The 13,740-nt window shown below is 44.2% G+C and overlaps 1 protein-coding gene across 7 annotated transcripts in view; it reads right to left on the reverse strand.

The window, feature by feature from the left end:
- The window catches only part of DAPK1 (death associated protein kinase 1), a 178,088-nt gene that overhangs the window by 46,494 nt on the left and 117,854 nt on the right, over positions 1-13,740 (reverse strand). For all 7 annotated transcript variants that reach the window (XR_009051244.1, XM_057721042.1, XM_057721038.1 and 4 more), the window contains 9 exons: positions 8,436-8,574; positions 6,589-6,718; positions 6,371-6,419; positions 6,258-6,284; positions 5,610-5,762; positions 5,200-5,245; positions 3,926-4,015; positions 2,483-2,575; positions 135-254 (listed from right to left, as the gene is read on the reverse strand). Coding sequence is in view for 6 of the 7 variants with exons in the window: in XM_057721042.1 (XP_057577025.1) it covers positions 135-254; positions 2,483-2,575; positions 3,926-4,015; positions 5,200-5,245; positions 5,610-5,762; positions 6,258-6,284; positions 6,371-6,419; positions 6,589-6,718; positions 8,436-8,574 (847 nt within the window). In the remaining variant the exon portion in view is untranslated. The remainder of the gene's footprint in view (positions 1-134; positions 255-2,482; positions 2,576-3,925; positions 4,016-5,199; positions 5,246-5,609; positions 5,763-6,257; positions 6,285-6,370; positions 6,420-6,588; positions 6,719-8,435; positions 8,575-13,740) is intronic.

The raw sequence follows: 13,740 nt of genomic DNA on the forward strand, positions 1-13,740 counted from the left end.
TTCCCCACAGTATGGGGTTTACAACAGCAAGGGAGAACGGAGAAGCAGATGGGGTTTTTCCACCTTGGACTTGGAGGTGGACTTGGTCACCATGATCCCCCGCCCCCCACTACCCTGGCAGGACAGCATCAGACCTTGTTGGGTTGGTTGACATCATAGTTGGACAAGGAGCCTAGGAGGTGCTGCAGGCCTGGGACGTTGTCATCGTTGATGGCATGGATGATAGCTTTCATCACGAAGGAGTCTTCCTCATCCTTGAGAGAAACACGGAAGAGGGAAAAAGAGTTAGATTGCTGGCCATGCTGCTCCTTTTACCAACATCAGTGAAATCAATGCTCATTTGTTAAAAGGAACATTCAGGGAAAAGTAAGCCATTTAATCCCCAAATCCACCTGGCCATGAAGGGAAGCAGGAGGTCACTTTTTGCCCCTTCCATGTTAGGAACTGGCACCGCCTACTAGTTACCCATGTCTTAATGTTGCCTGCATTATAACCCAGAGATCGATCAAAAGTAACAGCTCTTAAGATTCAGATTTAGAACAATGATTGATGACAAACTACCCTTTGTGTTTATCTTAGGAATCTTTCAAATCATATAGTCCCAGAAACCACTGTAGAAAATTTCAGGTGTAACTCAGACTCTAAAAACCATAGAATCAAGGAAATGATATCTTTGAATAAGAAAGTCTTAATTCCTAATTTTTGCAATTACAGATTGTCATTTTTTGATCACTAGAAATTCTTCATTCTCTAGGTAAATATCAAAGCAAAATTCTCTAAAAAAAAAAAAATGTAAGAATAAAGGCCAGAAAAAGGAAAATGGATGCATTTCATTTTCAAAGAGAAAATAACTAGATACTGTGGAAAAATAAGTTTGTTAACATTTTGCTACTTTGTCAAATTACTTTCTTAAATATATATAATGAGAAATTGGCACAATATGGCAAATTAAACCAAAAAATAAGCTAGAAAAATTCCAAGCAAAAGTTTTTACAGAGGTATAGCTACTAAAATTTCAAATCTGGAAAAGCGTAGCTACAGAAGCTGAACCTCTGCCTGTAGGGGTGGAATGGAGAAAGCATTTCTCTGAACTCTGCTTCCTCTCCTCTATCAATCTGAATCCAACAAGTTTCATGAGGGATGTAATAATATTTGTACAGAGTACGTTTAAGAACACCACTGGTTTTGCTTTTCTATCATAATCCAAGTTGAAGACTGAGAGACACTTGCCTGAGAGTGATAAGAAATGGGAGAGTGGGAGGAATAAGCAGGTAGTTGTAACATGCTCTCACGATCAGCAGGACACTGAGATGATAAGACACAGAACCTGAGGGCTGGAGGGGGGCGTCCTCCCACCTGGAGCTCCTACACAAGCCTGCTCCCTCTCCTACTCTAAACTTTTCATTGCAACACATTGTCTCCCAACTGATTGTTCATGGCGATTTTAATTTATAAGATTTAATCGTTCACATCACCTTACTCAGATTAATAGTTTATATCTTGTCCTGGTTCCACTCCACCCTCAAACAACTCCCCAATCCAGTCTTCCTTCTCTTCCTCTCCCTTTTCCTCCTAACTTGCTTCTCTCCTGCGTCTTTTTTTCTTTTTAACATTTCCTAACTCTTTTCATGCTATAAGGCTAGATCTGGAACGTGAGTAACACTACTAGCTTCAGGAAATAAAAAAAGAGCCGGTGTCTGCTGATGTGTGATCCTGCCCTTGGAGTCCCCAGATTCCACTCAGGAAACACTGACTACTCAGTTACAGGAGCAGGCTGGTTCCCACAGAACCACCCTTTCTGCCTTTTCTGGAGTCCCCTTTACCTCCAGGGTTCACAAAGCTCTGTTGTCTTACTGTCGGGGAAACTCTTATTGAATTCTGATGTGTCCAGTTATATCTGAAGAGTTAATCTGTGATTAGGTTTCAGTTTGGATTAAGGGAAAAAAATTGTGGAGCTGTTCTCAAAGGCCTTTGAAAATCAATACAGTGTCAACAAAGTGAGTGGGTTTAGCCTTCTGGTCTACCACGAACTATACCAGTACACTCCACTGCATTTCCCCTTATTTTCTGGTGTGTGTGTGTGCATGTTCAGGAGGATGGTTGTCTGCCCCTTTTGTACTATTACAGTCCAAGATGCTCCAAGGTCAGTGGAAACAGGGCTCTCGTTTTAGTTCATGAAAATTAGAATATGTTCTCTCCTCTCCTACTGGCAAGCCTCTCTTTTATCAAACTGCATTTGGGGGAGGAGGGTGGGAGGGTGGTGGTGTTAGAGGCGGTGGGTATAGCCAATCAAAACAAAGAGGAAAAAAGTAATGGAGTACATCAAATCGGCCACCCCAATTCCCCCACTTGAGAGGAAGAAGAACAGGCCTGACGTTTCTAAGACTTCAGGTTTTCTGGGTTGCTGAACAAATCAAACAACTTAAACACTGTAAATACACAGTGCTAAGAACGAACCTATCCAGGGAAAAGGTTTGCTTACCAGAGTATCATCGCTTCTGGCAACACTCATGTTACTTCTGGACAAGAATGACCTGGATAATCTTTGGCACAGTGATATCAAGCGAACAGATTGCTTTAAAAAAAGAGAGAGAGAGAGTGAAAAAAAGGCAGGGGGAGAGGAGGAGAGAGCTTATGTAACAATACTCAAATTAGTGCAAACAGCAAAGTCTTTGAGCTAGCATTCACCACTGACAGCACGTATTATTCAGGGGGTGGGCCATCCCACAAGCAGGTGGACCATATTGCTTAAAGAAATAGCTAAAGATTCTTATAAATCAAGACAACAAGAGAGATTCTCCTTCTGCATTTCGTTATTAAGCTACAGAACCGGATGCATCCCTTCTCTCTTCATATTCGCTCTCTACTCTTTGAGGAATGGGATCTTACACTAACGAAGCCCTTGTGCAGCTCCCCTCAGAAGCATGCTATGCAAGGGTCTTGTCCTATTGTCCTTGGTGCCCAGGCCAGCTGGTAACGGCAGATAATGTGACTCTCTAAACTCATACTGTTGTTGGAAATGAGCAGGTTGGGGACTCGTTAGCCTATAGGACAAATACCTCTGCCTTTACTCTTAAAGACAAAAGCAACAGGTAAAGAATGTGTGTGTATGAGTGTGAGTGCATGTAAGTGAAAGAGAGGGAGAGAAAGAGAAACTTATGGTGGTTTACTCTATATTTTAAGCCTTATTTTCAGGGCTTCTTTGAGACTAAGAGTCAAGTCTTGAGTAACCTACTGCTGTGGTCCTTCTCATCTCTATCAAGCCATCCCGAACCTGATGGGTACGACAATGAGGTACACTTCTGGCCCAGTGATGAAAAGACATGGTGAGTACCTGCTTCCTCTGGGCTTGATATGACCATATGCACAGGAAACCGTCCTGCCCCCTTCTTAACCCTGAACTTTTATTTGTTCAAGGTTGGCTGGAATGCCCTTTAGAGCCATGTGCTACTCAGCCCCTGCAGAAACCACCCACACTGAGAAGGGATCACACTGCAAATGGTCATGGCCCCACCCCAGCCACTCACAGACCAAAGCTGGATTTAGAGAACCATTTACACAAGTTCTCGTATAATCATAATGCCATGGTGCTTACCACAAGAAACAAACCTATTTAAATGTGGCTTGTTGTGTTTAGAAAAAAGACTGTACTACAATTTTATTGTAATGATGTAAAAATTTGCCTTGGGAATGGTTTTGATTTAAAAAAATGCAAAATTACATGTGAAAAGATGAGTTAATATAGGACTAAAATATTATTTTTGCTTGTCTTTGAAAATAGGGTAATGGTGCAGATGACTACAGAGTGAATTTTTAAAAAGGATGCTGTTTTGCATTGCCGGTATCAGTAGAAGTGAACCCTGAGCAGAGGGAGAGCCACAGAGGTCATAGAATTAGTTAATCTCTTCAAATCAAATAATCTTACTTTCCATTTTTTCCGGGCTGCGAACTTCTTGAATTTCTCCATGTTTACTGCCGATGCTTTTCTACTAAGTGCTTGTTGGGTATCTTTAGGCTAAAATGAAAATCCAAGAAAGACATTTAGAGCTCTCAAATTGCAGGAATGAGTTACACAACAACTTCTGGAAACCTCTCATTATTTGGGATGCTTACACATTCACCTTGCTAAAGTAACAAAACAAGCTAGGATAATATGTCAGATCCACGCACCCAGTCTCTGGAGGCTCACTCTTGTGGCTAAGGGTTTGAGAAAATCCATGAAGACTGGATCTTGAGGGGAAGTTGAAAAGTTGAGCTTGGACCAAGCTGAATTACAACTTTCCGTAAGAGAGCCTGGGAATGGCATGATTCATGGTAACGCCATGTTATGAAGCATGTGAACTTAACATCATCAAGGAATTCAGAGCTGGCTGGAACCTCAGATGTTAGCAGATTCAGTCTACCCTACAGCATTAAAATCCCTCCTACTGCATCTTTTTCAGGAGGCCATGTAGCTCTACCTCCGAGAGGAGACACCATTGCCTTCTAGGGAAGCCTAGGCAACTGCTGGGAGCTGACACAGGCAGAGTTCTCCAGCTGCCCCCAACCTACCTCTGCAAAGCAAGTTACTGCACCACAATCTGCTTACCGGTTCCCCGATTTTATCCTATAACCGCCATGCTTTCCCAGCCTTAGTCCTTTTTGCTCTAGCTGAAGCAACTTCAGTTCTTTAACCCAAATGCCAACAGGTACCAGACAGGTAATGTAAAGGTGTATATATGTTGGGGGTGGCTGCTGGCCTGACACAAAGGCAGCGGGTGCAGTTTCTGGCAGCCTTGTGGACTGAGGGCTCAGTATTGATAGATCTTCAGATTTTTCAAGAGAAGCTGGAAATCCAGATCTGATATGATATTTAAATGTGGGAAATTAATTCAAAAATTAAAAAAAATATTGTTTGGGCTAATATCCTACAGTCAAACTCAAGTGGACCTGCCCTTCAGCTTCAGGTCCAAGCTGAAGTGGACCCGCCCTTCAGTTCCTCATCACAATCCTGCACTGGGGTCGATCACTCCTCTCTACCTCTACCTCCGCTGTCAAGAGGATTCTCTCAGCTGTCAGCAGTCTTAAAACACGGCACAAACAGCAACACAATACTCCAGATGTTAGCGTGGTTAGAGCCCATAGTGCCTAGTGATACCCAGGACAACCGAATTCCAGGATGCCCTATGGTCCCCAAACCAATCGCAATACGCAACTTACCTTGATCCAGGGATGCTGCAAACTATCTTGAATTGTCATTCTCTTCCTTTGTGGGGGGAGGGGAAAGAAAAAAAAGGCAGTGACCATAGAAGCAAACACTAAGGTTGTTTCCATGCCGGCTGGGCCTACCAAGCAGATGCTCTGGAAAATGCAGTTTGGGGCCTGCTTCACGGAAGTGAGCCGAAAACAACGTCAGGCTTTGTGTGATTATTTCACTGTGCGCACAGGGACTGACTGAGCAGGTCAAAGGGCCCTGCCTGCATTTTCGGAAGCGTTTCACATGGCATGCTTCTCTTTGCCAGGCGGAAACAACCAGGGTCGCATACACGTGGCCGCGTGCACAGGACAGGTGCTAACCCTCCTCTAGCCGAGGCCACAGCTGGCACCTTTCAGGAATAACGGACACTCACTTTGGATCCTTGACGAGGAGTCTTCTAATGAAATCTTTGGCTAGGGCACTGGTATTACTGAAGTATTCTTCCTCAAATTCGTAGTTGACAGCAGACACATTTGCTAACGTTTCTTGCTTAGTGTCTCCAAGAAATGGGGAGGCCCCACTCAGACTGTTAATAAAGTGGGGCAGAGAACATGAGTAAGTCCCTCTTGTGTTGTCACTGTGTTCCTATAATAGCTGATAAGGGGACTGAGGATTAACATTATAATCTGGTGCTTGAGCAGTCACTTTAGAATTCAATTACATTTTATAAGGCATTTAATTGTCACGCACAAAAGCTTCAGCTTAATGCAAAGGACACATTTAAAAAGTTAATTTAGACCAGTGTTTAGTAATTAAGAAAGAAAAGCTTTCCTATGTTCTCAGCAGTGATAGACAGCCATGCTTTCTTTCAGTGATTATGCTGCAGTTTCTGATGACTTATTTCAAATTAGGAGAAAATGTTTAATTAGTATAAACTAAACGTGTTCTGGAGGTGTAAAATGAATATGTTTAAAAAGCATCCATACGCCGAAGTGATCAACATGACACACAGAATGGTCAGGAAAACATATGGTCTCAAAGAAAAAGGGAAAGAAGATGAGTTGTGGATTTGGATACTTACAGAATATAGGTTATTACCCCAATACTCCTAGAAACAAAACAAAAAGAAAAACAACATCAGAAGAATAGTAAAATAAGTCAGAAAGATGACAACATCAAGAGCATGCTCCTTACCACATATCTGCCTCAAGACCAAGAGGTTCATAGTTGACTATCTCAGGAGCTAAGAGGAAATGAATGCACATTTAGTTTGGGAAGGAAGTGAACCAACAGATTCTAATCTCCACGTATAAACCAGAAACATGTACCAGGGAAACGATGCTGCAGCAGGGTGAATTTTGCCAGCATATTGCTTATGAGCAATGAATGACCACAGGAATAAAAAAACTTACCAACAAACTCTGGTGTCCCAAATATGTTTTTGAATTCATTTCCGAAGTCAATTTTATGGGCCAACCCAAAGTCAATGATCTTGATCCGAGGTTTGGGAACATTTCTATCCAAAAGCATTATGTTTTCAGGCTTTAAAAAAAGAAAAATAGTACAGCAATGTTCATAGCAGTGTTATTCAAATAACCAAAAGGTGGAAATAACATGATGTCCATCAGATGACTGGATAAACAAAATGTGGTCCAGCCATACAATGGAATACTATTTAGCCTGAAGACGAAAGTAAATTCTGACATGTGCTACAATATGTATGAACCCTGAAGACACTATGCGAACTGAAATAAGCCAGTCGCAAAAGGAGAAATATTGCATGATTCCACTTATATGAAGTACCTAGAATAGGCAAAATCATAGAGACAGAAAGTAGAATGGTGGATGCCAGCAGCTGAGGGTATAAAGGTTGGGGAGTTAGTATTTAATGGATACATAGTTTCAGTTTGGGAAGATCAACAAGTTTCAAAAATAGAGGGTGGTAATGGTTGCACAAGAATGTGAATACACAATGCCACTTAACTGCATACTTAAAAATGGTTAAAATGGTAAATTTTATATTATGTTTACTTTTCCACAATGAAAAAAAACCTATCATATGTTATGCTGAGGACGAGATGGCAGAGTAGTTCTTCCTCTCCCCTGAAAAAAAAACCCACAAAGTAGGGATAAAAGAGTAGTTACAAGAGAACACCAGGAAAAATAAATGTCCTGGTTTAGGTTCTCCCAGGAGCAGACCTGTGACAGGGATTTGGATGCCAGCAGCTTATGTGGGAGGGGACTCCAGGGAGTACTTGTTAGAGGAATGGGGAGACAGGAAACAGAAGGAAGAAGGCTGATACAAAGAGTCTTATCAAGGTGGGGGTGACTGGAGCACAGTCCCTTTGGAGGACTCGAAGAGAGAGGGCAGCACTCGGAATTTTCCAACTGAAGCACGAGGGAGTTGGGGTATTTACCCACCTTCTCCCCAGCTCCATTGCTTAGAGCTGCTTCAGTGGGCATTTACTCTGGCATTTCCAGCTCCCGGCAGCAGTCTTTGGGATGTGTGTTAGTGAGTATTGGGGGATCCAGATGGGGTCTTGATCGCTCTACTACAATAAATATGGAGAACATCTTCCCTTCTCTTGTCTTATCCTAGCTCCAATCATCTGAATCATTGACTTGTCAATCAACCACAAACTGTTTGTGATAATCTTCTCACTGCCTTGGACTGTACCCTGAATCTTACATTGTCACTTCTGTTGCTCATATGTATGTCTCCCCTCCCAAAGAGACCATCACCTCTGTGATGGATGGGAGTATGACGTGCCTTTTTATCTCCGACAACGCCTTGCCTCCAGCTTAACAAAGATGTCAATTAGCCAGTCTCAGAGTTTGGCTTGATTAATTGCCAGAGACTGAGCCAGCCCAGAAGAAGCCTTCGCATCAAGAGGGAGAGTAGAGATCAAGAAACCTTCCATCTTATATGCCTTGTAGTCAGAAGGAGATGGAAACTGGGCAGTCAGTGGCTACTCCAGGCTGAAAATACCCCATAACCAACAGCAGCCCCCTTGCTGAAAGACCTGGCTGGTAAGACCCCTCGATTCTTCCCCCCAAATTCTCAAATGTAATCATTAATCTCAAGCCCATTCCTGTAGTAGGCATGCATTAGATACCTGCTGATTTATATTGATGATTTCATTTGTTAAACCCCTCTAGGAAAAAAAAACACGTATCTCTTTCAGATGCCTCCTTTTTTTCTTAGCAAACAATGAATGGTACGTTTACGTTTTCATCTGGCTTACACTAAGTAACATACCTTAAGATCGAAGTGGGCAATCTGAAGGGAGTGCAGGTAGTAAACACCGTTAAGAATCTGTTTGAGAAATTCAGTTGCTTCCTCTTCAGTCAAAGATTCCTTTTCAGCTAAGAAGTCAAACAGCTCACCACCTGCCACACTGAAAACCAGGAAGCAGAGGTTATTGATTACAGTTCTGTCTCATATGGATTTGCTCTCTCATAGGCGATTCACACACTCAAATTTCTGGCAAGAAAATAGCATTGAGGACATGCTGAAACTGCTAAGCAAGGAATCAGAATTCTCTGTGCTTCTCATCATTGGATGAGAATTCTGCATTCAACTACATTTGTGCTTGAAAGCAGTTGGGTACTGCTTTCCTAATGTGCTGGGTTCACAAATAGGGGAGGGAGCGGAAATGTGATGGGGAAAAAAAAATCAGTGCATCTTTCAGATGTCTTAATTAAACATATTTAGAGGTGAAGTCTTAACGTCACCAATTAAAAAAAAACATACCTACAATCCAACTTTGTATAGAACTGATAGAATATACCTTCCTAGCCCAATCAGAGACTACCTGGAAAGTTCAAAACCTCTATGTTAGTCAATTTTTTTTTAAACGCAACTCACAATATATGGTCTGATCAGGATTTTTTGTTTGTATGCTTTGTATTTGTATACATGCAAAGACTTGTAAATACTTCTACATTTATAAAAGTCACATTTAGTAATGAATTTAAAAAATAACTTTAATAATAAACATACAGAAAATTTTAATGGCTGTGGTTGTTGGAAAGTTATTGACTCTGTCTCCCTGGTCAGACTGTAAATCCCTGGAGGGCATTGGTCAGCCCCCCGGCTGCTGGCCCACTCCACGTACAGGGCCAGGCACACAGCAAGAATGTGAAACTTTTTAATTAAATGGATGAATGAACAAACTCCTTTAAAAAATCCACGGTACTGATTAATGGCAAATAACAGGGAACTTTTAATAAGAGTTTTTATAAGTTAATCTTTATCGAGTTTAACCATACGTTCACAACATAATAATTAACTGCAATTATGCACGTAACCGCGTGTGCATTATCTTTCTTTCAGCAAGAAAGCTCCATAAATATACCTACCGCATCTCCACCCAGAATAAGCAAACTGGTGCTCATGAGATTAAACTATAACGACAAAAAAGCTGTTTTTGGAAAAGAAAAGTTTGAGATCCTGCCCCTTCGCCCTCCAAGCAGGTGCTTTTCTTAGCCTGGCTCAGGATCCCCTGCCACCAGAACTGCTTGGGGTTTTAAATATGCAGATTCCGGGCCCCACTTCCAACCTGCCTCATGAGTTTCCAAGAATGGGGACCAGGAACGCAAAGTACCCCAGGTGATTCCTGGCACACTAAAAACTGAGGATCATGTTTCCAAGTCTGAATTACATCCTCCCACTGCAAGGCCTCCCTCTGAGATTTAACTTCAGGATGCTTATCTGGAGGGGAGGGCAAAGTGACTCCTCTGCCCCCGGGACCCGAAAGCATTTCTGCCACAGAGCCCGAGCCCTGCCTAGGGGGCAGAGACCTGTAGCTGGTGCAGCAGGGCCCCCCCACCCCCACCCCCTCGCCTCCTCCTAGCTTCACTGTCCTTGGCCAAGTGCCCCTGCTCCCTGCTCCACACCGTGGAGCCCTTTGCTTCTCACATTTTGTCTTCTTTATTCCTCTTAAAACCAATGAAACAGGGAGAGCGAATCCTTCAACTATAGGGAACAAAAAGGAGCAAAAAATGGGAAACTGTGAACCAGCTAACACTGAGAAAGACACTCTATCATGGGTTTGCTTCTTTGCTCTCTGGCCTGCATGGCCATCCCTTAGGTAGATGGTGGCATCGCGGCTGCACGGTGGGGAGACCATCCGGAGTTGGCACATCCAACTCAAACCTTAATTCTGAGCCCAAAACAGTATTCCTTCTTGCTGAGCCTCATTTTCTTATTAAGTGGGAATAATAGGACCTATTCCTCTGAGGGTTCTGAGGATTCATGATAATAAATATATGTAAAGCCCATGACAGGTAGGTCTGGCTTTAGGCTGAGGCCCAGTTAGTGGAATGGGTACTATTATAAAGAAAGAATCTGTGCCACCTGCCTGAGGGCAGGCTCCAACATGAAAGCCCCCATCCTGCCCTGCGTCTCCTCTCAAACCCATTGGTCTGGCTTCCCCACTGTACTCCGGGTCGGGGGTGGCTGGTGTGGCAGGAAGTGCGCCTGTAAACATGGTGCCAGCCTGTCCTCTCCTTGCCTCCCCTTCAGTGGCTTCCCCATTCCCTGGTGCTCACACAGACTGCTTGTATCTTTAAAACACTGATTAATTTCTTGACAATAAGGAAGGGCTGGGGACAACTATTGAGCCCGTGTGCCACAACTACTGAAGCCCGTGCACCTGGAGCCCGTGCTCCACCACAAGAGAAGCCTCCGCAATGAGGAGCCTGCGTGCCACAATGAAGAGTAGCCCCGCTCCCCACAACTAGAGAGGGCCCGCGTGCAGCAATGAAGACCCAATGCAGCCAAACATAAATAAATAAATTAAAAAAAAAATAAGAAAGGGCTGGGGTTTGGCTGCTAGGAGTTGGGGTGCATCTTCCAGCGCCCACACAGCTGGGTGCAATGTGGAGGCCTAAGTCCTTCCCAGGAATCCCACGGCCACCCTGTCCAGGGCTGTGCTCCTCTTCCTTCTCTGCCTGGCTTTCTTCCCACTCGCCCAACCTGAACTTCCCTCAGGTCAATGAAGAGGAGACTATTTCATCCCCGAGAGCCAGCAGAGGATGAGGAGACCTGGTTTCAAATCCTGCCCAGTTACCCAATTTCGCTGCACCTGGGATTCCTCTTTTGTAAAATAAGAGACACCTCCTAGAGTTGTCCTGCAGTTCTAGGACACGCTGAGTGCCTCAGCAATCAATCAACGCTGCTGTCTTTCTTCTTGTCTGGCCTCAAATCATAATCCATCCCCACCACCCACCCCGCCCCCATGGCAGCTGCGGTGTGCTGAGCCACGCTTAACAATGGGCTCTCTGGGGTTGGGGTGGGGCAAAGCCCATGCCTATTCCCACATGGTCATTTTAACCCACCCTCATGATGATGGCAACTGTGGAGTTGGGAAGGATGTGCTCAAACAGCTCTGAGACGTGGCCCACTGAGGCATTCCGGATTTTCCAAAGATGGGACAACAGCATCTCCTGCCCTCTGCTCCGTGCTGTGATCCTGCATCTGGGGCTCCACCCCCTTGAATCTGGACGGGCCCCATTATAATTTGACCAATAAGACACAGCAGGAGATGCTGTGCCAGCTCTGGTGTGCTTCCTCGCGGGTCCAGGCCTTCCACATCTTGCTTCTTGAACCCCTCCTGTAAGAAGTGTGATGATCCCGAAACCACCCCATGACACGGAGAGACCCTGGAAGATGAGATGCCCCATAAAGAGAGAAAGAGGCAAAGGAGCATTGAATGAGGAAGGAAGATTGATGGAGGGAGAGATGAACAATCTGTTCAGCAAATTTAGAAAGCGAGTTTCACCTCCTTTATTAGGTCTTTGAGTCAGTGTTTTAAATTATAGCATCATCATGGAAATTGTGTGGAATGCATGCTGATAAGCATCGGCTGTTTTCATCAAGAGCTCTGGAAAATAGGAAGGTTCCCTCTCCTCCCCATACCTTTCATTGCCACCAAGGCCTCCCCTAAAAGCTCGCTCTATCAGAATGTCATTAGGACACATTACAGATAAGGTGGGTCTTCAGAATGACATAAGAGAAATTATTATAGGATTCCAATTTCTAAATTAAAACACTATTCTGGGTTCCTGACTTTTGCTAGGAATGTCCAAGATATAATAGGACTTGATTCTGGACTGGATCTGGTCATAATCTAAACTGCTGGGGACTCTTGGCTATAAGCTGATGAGGCTTTTCAAGGAAAACGCTGTGATTCTTCAGCATTGGGCTGGATTTCCCTGTTGGTGTCTCAGAACAAGTATGCGTGGTTGTTGAAGTGGGGGCCAAGGTTACAATTCAGGAAGCAAGTACGCTTTGCCAGGGCACACTGTCAGGTCCTGGCTGGCCACAACGCAGAGCCCTGCAAGGGGGTGTGGCAAGGGGACTGGCTGGGCCTCCGCACACAGGTCCCCAGCTCCAGCTCTGACCTCAGGCTATGGGTGGCTGGAAGGAAAGTATGGAGGTCATGTCGCTTCTCTGGACCTCAACTTTGCTATCTGTACGATGAGAGGGTTGAACTGGTGACTCTCTAACCTTAGTATACGTAACAAGATTTGGGGGGATTTGGCAAAAATTAAGGTGCTAGAACCCACTTCCTGAGGTTCTGATTCAGCAGGTGGGGTCCCAGAATCTGCATTTTAACAAGTTCCTCAGGTGGTCCTGATGCTGGTGGACCACACTTGGAGAAGCTGATCTCTCACGTCCCTTCCAGCCAGCGTACGAATGAAGCAGAGCTATGCTCCCATCACACTTACCTTTTCCTCCTGGGTGCACTTCCCAGCTCCCTTGAGTCAGGGACTAGTTCTAGCCAGTGCGACATGGACCAGAATGACGTGTGCCATTTTCAGACCCAGACCCAGAAACATCTCATATGATCCTCCACCCTCTCTCTCCCCTTTCTCTTTGGCTACCTGAACTCAGATGACCCAGCAGAGGACCCCAAGGAGGACCAGGGACAGCAGAGAAATTAGGTAGAAGAAATATGGATCCCTGAGTCAATGTTTGTACGAGAGCCACCAACCTGTAACATCCACACTGGACTCTGAGCCAGTGAGAAATAAATAATACTAGGTTAAAGCATTGCGATTTTGTGGTTATAGTCTGTCTGCTCTAAATATAAATGTTTAGTCAGAAGTAAAAATTCAATCCATTTTTTAAATTAAAATTAAAGGAAAACAACCGATGCGAAGCACAGGGTACACTAACTGTCCCAGTCATCTACTGCTGTATAACAAATCTCCCCAGAACTTAGTGCTTTAAACATGGCAATTATTTTGTTATCTCTTAAAGTTTCTGTGGATCAGGAAACCAGGAAGGGTTGGACTGGGCAGCTCTGGCTCAGGGTCTGTCATGGGGGTGCAATCAGACAGCAGCTGAAGCTGAAACTGTAGGGTTGCTGGAACATCTGAGGGCTGTCTGGGCATCTCTCTCCATGTAGTCTTGTGTCTCCATGTGGTCTCTCCATTCGGGGTAGTTAGGGCTTCCCCACAGCATGGCAGACTCAAGAAAAGTGGACTATTTACATGGCAGTTTAGGGCTTCAGGTCAAGTGTTCTAGGAAACAGGGTGGAAGCTGCCTCAGAAGA

Source organism: Hippopotamus amphibius, chromosome 2 (assembly GCF_030028045.1).
Source record: "Hippopotamus amphibius kiboko isolate mHipAmp2 chromosome 2, mHipAmp2.hap2, whole genome shotgun sequence".
Lineage (NCBI taxonomy): Eukaryota > Metazoa > Chordata > Mammalia > Artiodactyla > Hippopotamidae > Hippopotamus > Hippopotamus amphibius.